The 6,672-nt window shown below is 30.9% G+C and overlaps 1 protein-coding gene across 2 annotated transcripts; it reads right to left on the reverse strand.

Moving 5' to 3' along the window:
• Positions 1-545: 545 nt before the first annotated feature.
• LOC139851989 (probable pectate lyase 8) lies at positions 546-4,798 on the reverse strand. 2 transcript variants are annotated; one of them, XM_071841210.1, is made up of 7 exons: positions 4,687-4,798; positions 4,431-4,484; positions 3,317-3,388; positions 1,624-2,266; positions 1,433-1,536; positions 1,169-1,307; positions 546-1,064 (listed from the first exon to the last, which is right to left on the reverse strand). In XM_071841210.1, exons 1-7 carry the CDS (start codon positions 4,770-4,772, stop codon positions 840-842), a joined length of 1,323 nt encoding a protein of 440 aa, XP_071697311.1. In that variant the 5' UTR covers positions 4,773-4,798; the 3' UTR covers positions 546-839. The 2 variants fall into 2 exon arrangements, with proteins under 2 accessions (XP_071697311.1, XP_071697312.1); XM_071841211.1 differs by lacking the exon at positions 4,431-4,484 and having other exon boundaries at positions 4,687-4,772.
• Between the last annotated feature and the right edge of the window lie 1,874 nt (positions 4,799-6,672).

Genomic DNA, 6,672 nt, shown 5'->3' on the forward strand with positions numbered 1-6,672 from the left:
AGTCATAGTTTGGATTGGCTAAGTTGGATCTCGAATCCATGGTCTTGTATTGTGTAGCGTAATTGTTTTGTAGTTGCCTTCTCCGCAACTAGCGCTTCGTTGTTGTTTTTATTGGTCTTGATCCCTTTTGTACGGGTTTCCCCCTTAGCGGGCTTGTGTTAATATATTCTTGCTTTTCGAAAAAAAAAATATCGCTTTATTAATAGTTAAGCTTAAAAAAATTAACAAGCCACAAACAGGATATATATTTTATCTACTCCGTATAATTATCTAACCATCTATTATCTATAACTATATCTGTATTCAATTCAATTTATCTATAAACACAAAAGCAAAAAGATATGCAGAGCAACAAAATAGCGTACATGAAGTGCACAAAGTAAACCATAAAGCAATAGTTTTCCATTCAATTTGATGGTTCAAGTACATTAGACATTCACATTACATATGACTCAAGAAACTAAAATTGCTCAAGACAATAGAAACCAGAAAGAAAAAACATTCCGATCCTGTAACGCAAATGACTCATAAACCAAAACAAGTAGAAAAACAGATCATTAGATCATTAGGTCAATAGGAAATTAAAAAGGGATGAACAACACTTCGCACCTTGCTCCATCAAAACGACAATACAAGGTCGAGGTTGCAACCCAAAAACAAAAGGCAGTAATGGGATCGAAGTAAAAGATCGAACGCATATGTGTAAACTGTTCACTTGCCAAGTGAGATTATATGTGGATATGAGATCTATACGTATATATATATTTTAATATGCGAAGCTTAAAACTAATAAAAGAAAACGACTCTATACCAAATAAAATGAGGACCGATAGATATTACTAGCAACGACCACCTCCTTTGCGACAGTTAAGAGCTCCAGCATCAGCAGTGATGATACCAACCAGATTAGATGACTTTGCACTCAAACTATCAGCCCGAGCATAGCTGGCAGCAGACCCCGCACCAGATGACACGAAATAAGCCCCATTAAGAAATAGGTCACCCTCTGATCTCCAGTTCCATCCATGCCAACGGCTTTTATCTGTATCCACTCTTTTAGTAACCTATAATAATACACATCTTTTAAATATCAATACAAATAATAAAAGTAAAATAGTCTGAAAAGATAATTAATAAATGGATTAGTAAGTTAAGTTTGTATTAGTACCTCCTTTGCAAATGGATTTGCAGGGGCTAAGTATCTGTTTCCTTGGCTATTTATGGTTGGGCCTGCACTACCACCAATTGCATACATCTCCCAATGTGTGTAGTCATTGTTCACCACATGAAAATACCCATGCCTGCATCTGTTATTTATTCACCAAACACAATATTATTACAATGATAAAATGAATTTTACACTAAGCTGACTTATATAAGTAACATTTTATTAAAACAGCTACATAGTCAAATTATTCACTATTTGGTATACCTTGGCATTCTCTGCATAAGGCCTTCTCCAAAATGATTGTAGGCAATAGTCACTTGCATCAGTTTGTCTCTAAAATAAGTATCACTATGGCCCAACAATATTACCTGCATTAAATTAATTAAATCATATAATTATAAGAATTTAGAATTAGGATTATCAAGTAGTAAAAGGGATATTATTGAATTACACACCTCATTATGATGAGTGAAGTAATTGTTTGAAATAGTGATGGCAGTAGAACCCAGGACAGCATCCACAAGTCCATCAGCACAATTAGATAAAGAATTATGATCCACCCAAATATGACTTGACCCAAATATGGAAATAGCGTCGCCATCAGCCATTGTTCTCCAACCGTAATGTGACGGTGAGCTTCTCACCAACGCGTTCCCAGTAGGTTTACAGTCATGAATATGCAAACCATGGATAATAACGTTGGTAACATATTGAATCGTAATGCAAGCTCCATTAGCAATGTGCACATTGACCCCACGAGCATCGATAGTTTTAAAACTATTCATGATTAGTTCTTGTTTCAATTTAATCACCATATCGCGTTTAAAGATAATCCATAACGGTTCTTCTTGGATGACAGCATGGCGTAGGGTGCCGGGTCGTGGGTTAACCGGGTCATCATCACCAGCATCAGTGACCTCATAATACCGTCCATCACGCCCTCCAATTGCATTCCGACCATATCCGATGCCACAATCAGCCAAACGCTTGCGGTTTCGCCGCCAGTTAGGGTCACACCGCCAGCAGTCATCAATAGGATTACCCGTACCGCATGAAAGGTACCCTAGTTTCCTCCTTATTGTGCTGTTCCTCATGCTCCTATTCAACATTAAGATACAAAATCATCATTAATTGCTTTTGGGTGCACATGAACATATACATTGTATAATGGAAACTTAGCAGACATGATCACAATATCACATTAAAACTATTGACAATAATTAAAATAAAAGGAAACTTTGACTGACCACCCTTGACTGAAAATAATGTTTGACTCTTCAAATAACAGTCAGTCAATAAAATCCAATATTATTGACATTTGGCTTTTTTAGAAAGTGGTCCTAAAGATGTCAAAATCTTCAAATCTTGGTTGCCCAAGATCTAAGGCTATGTTATTTTTTATTGAATAAACATACACTGAAGCTTCAAAATTAAATCCATAACATAGATTGGCTCAAGTGTTTAACATGACCACATCAAAATTTAAAAATACTAAAATGATTATAGCAAATTGGTAGTCAGTTAGGTACAAGCATATATGAAGGCAAAAAGAGGAAATAGTATGAATGCAGGACCCCATGTGGGAGCTGAAGACATATGCTTAATTAAGGTCCTGTTACTATAACAGCAGGAGCACATGGTGACTGAATTCAAGCTTGTTCTTACAGTGAAATATAAACAAAAAAAGAAATATTTGATAACCACCATTTATGTGAAAGCAAAATGTCTCCAAATGCTATTAAATGTGAGTAGAGTACTAAACATCAAGAACCACAGATATAAAAATAAGAAATTTAAGAGTTAGATGCGATGCATACAACAACTACCATATTAAACAGACACAATTAATGCTATAAATCAACACCTTTCTATTTATTATACAATAAATATAATTTCGGTGTGCTTATTTAGTTATTTACATTGACATGGTGTGTGATAAATAAATGTGACATATTTACTGTAACAAGCTTATTCTTGGGTTGGGTATGTTGTGTGTTCAGATTTATCTGTTTCCGAATATTTCAGAATTTGTCAATTTTGTATGCATTTAAGTTCACATACTCTGTATAATAAAATAAATAAATAAAAAATAGATAGATAGATAGATGGATGATAAATCTATATACATATAAAGATATAGATACATACATTTCAACCATAGCCACAACCTCTGCAGGATCTTGGACTGCCTTTTCATTCAAAATCTCAATCTCCTTAATTCTGCATTAACAAATATATCATTATCAAATTCAGTAAACGTCGAAAATCGGGGTTAACTTCAATTCATATTCATATATGTAACCCAGTTAATAGGTAAAAAATGTAGATATGTTATCTATAATTCGCGACGTAATTTATATGTTGTTTACGAAATGTATCAATATATCTGTCATTCTTCAAAACAACTGAAAGTGATATATACCAAAATAAACAGCCAAAAAAGAAAGTTATTAAAGACAAGCAATTCAATAAGGTGTGTGTAACAAGTGAACAACCAACATATATAATCATCAAATAAATAAATATATTTTTATTTATATGGTCTAAAAGGGAAAACTTTATCAGTTTAAAAAAGTAGATTGAATTCAAGGTGTGTGTAACAAGGGAACAAGTTACATATATAATCATCAAATAAATAAATAAATTTACATGATTTAAAATGGAAAACTTTATCCATTTTAAATAAAAAAAATTATAATATTTTAATCATATATTCCATCATATAGACGTATAACAATGTAACAATGCAACAATGCATATGTAAGATAGATAATTAACTAAATGTGACTCAAAAGTACAAAAAAAAAATACTCGTGCACTAATAATGTAAAATTGTGATTCGTGTGCGTGTTTTAGTGTGTGAGAGAGAAAGAAATAAAAACAAAACGGGCGTTGATTTAACGTTTAAAACCGTTATTGATAAACGGTTTCTATTAGCAACAGAAAAAATATTCCTTGAATCTGTGTTAAATGACGGTATTACCCCAACTTGTTTTCAGAATGGTGGTGGGTTATTATACACGGATTGGTATCCGGAAAACGGTAAATAAACGGCCAGATGATAACCAACTCGGAATCTCAACGGCTGAGATTTACTTCGTTTGAGCTATTTTTTTATGTACCTAAAAATACGTAATCTAACGGTATGGATTTAGATAAACAAATAAAATCAACGGTTAGAATATAAAACAAAAGAAGCGGTACTAAAGTTTGCCAAGTACTGAGTCGACTCAGTTAGTCGGTGAATTCTATTTTTTATTACCTAGCCGCCATTGATGAGTGGTTTGTGCTCTGCAACTTCTCAATCTCGCCACTCCTGTATAATAAAAATAACACAATAAAAAACTAATGTGAGCCTAAATTTTAACTTTAGGCCAGATTTTTCAACTAAATTGAATATTGAATATTAAATATATATTGACTGAAATTGAAAATTGAAGCTATGAATAATGTCGGAATTGTAAAAACAGAATAAAAAAATTATTATAAAATTAAGCATAATTGAGGTGAGTTAAAACCTAGGGTTTGTGGAAGAAGAAGCAGCGGCAAGTAACAGGAGCATGAGAAACGAAGAGAGATGCACAAATTTTTTAAGGATCGCCATTGTAAACACAAACACTCGAATGTTGTTTTACGATGAAAACGTTGAGAGACAGAATGTGTGTGTTAGTGTGTGTGTGTGTTGGGGATAGAATGGAATGGAATGGAATGTATGAGAATGAAATTATAAAGGAAGCTGGGAAGGATAGAGGGAGCTATTTCAATAAAGGATCCAGGGACCTTATTTATAGGGATTTTTTCTTTTTTCTTTTTGTTGCCTTATATTTCTTGCGGATTTTAACAACTTTTATATATATATATATACTCCGTATTAAATTAAAAAGTAAAATTAATTAACTGAAAAATATATTAATTTAAGATAATTATTATTATCATTATTATTCATTATTATTAATTAATTAATTATAATTATAATTATAAATGATTTCAATATAATTATAATGATTTTTGATTTATAAGAATAAGAATTTTTGGTGAGTCTATATTTTTGCTATTTTAGACCTATATTTTTCTATATTATAAGTTAATTTAAAAAATTAATATACATAAAATGATATGACACATGACATCTATCAATTATATTTTTTTTAATGTTTATGACTATTGAATTGAATATCTTTTTAAAACTTTCTGAAAAATGATTTTTGTGATGATTATTTTTGTGTATGTAACAGTTATGGGCTGTTTGAAATATGTATATTTCAAACTATATTGTACTTTACATGTATATTTCAAACTAAATAATTTCTACTAGACTCTACTTAGACTAAATTTGTACTTAATGATTTAATTTGAAATGCTTTACCTAATAATTACTGCGTACGTATTTTCTACCTCATCTACGATTGTAAATTTGACATGTGCGGTCAAAATTTCAAATAAAAATCCTTATCTTTTTGTTAAGCTAGAAACTATAAAATAGTAAAAGTTCTATCACCTTAATTAAATCATACAATTGCATGTATATATAGAAATGATTTTACCAGATAATATTAAAATTATAATAGTTATCGTTATCATTATCTGTAATTCACATTTACATAATTAATTAGTTAATCAGATTTTTTTCAGTTCTTTAATTATATCATTTATTATTATTATTATTATTATTATTATTATTATTATTATTATTATTATTATTATTATTATTATTATTATTATTATTATTATTATTATTATTATTATTATTATTATTATTATTATTATTATTAAACTCATTGATCATAATCGTACCTTCCATGAATTCGTATTTCATCGTGCATGTTGAAAGAAAGTGCTAACTTACATGCCAATATTCTGTGGTATCAAACTAGTTCATTCTTGATGTATTTGATTGCAATCGACAGCTACATGCCGGCCATAAATAAATTAAATAAAAGTCATCAACCTTCATTTAAATTAAAAAAAAAAAAAACTTCTATCATAGCACAAGTATTCAATTTTATAATTGGTGTTTAAAGTTTATGTAAGAAACAATAACTTATGCACACGGTTTAAAAAGGATAACTTTAATCAAATACTGAGTAGCTTAGTTGATAAAAGTTGATAGCATCTTTGTTACAACTAGATTATGGAGTCGACTAATTATCCTTAAATATATAAGAATTTATTTATTATGTGTGGGAGAGAAAATGGCGAGAGAGATTAATGCTGGTTATGGTATCCGGGGGAATACGGCAGCGGCGCACGGAGGCTACAACGGGTCAGGTTACGAGCATCGTTCTACGAGGGTAAACACCACGGTCGGACTTTGGGCAGGGCTGAAAGTGCAACCGCACCAGGGCAACACAATCCAAATGACATCATATTATTGATTCAGTTTCAAATATACTAGGTTCATTAAGCCCAACATTTTAGCCCATATGCATAATAAATTGTTTTACAAAAATTAAAAAAAGAGCCAACTATCATTGGAGTAAAATTAAATAAGGAGTAAAATTGAT

This window comes from Rutidosis leptorrhynchoides, chromosome 6 (genome assembly GCF_046630445.1).
Source record: "Rutidosis leptorrhynchoides isolate AG116_Rl617_1_P2 chromosome 6, CSIRO_AGI_Rlap_v1, whole genome shotgun sequence".
NCBI lineage: Eukaryota > Viridiplantae > Streptophyta > Magnoliopsida > Asterales > Asteraceae > Rutidosis > Rutidosis leptorrhynchoides.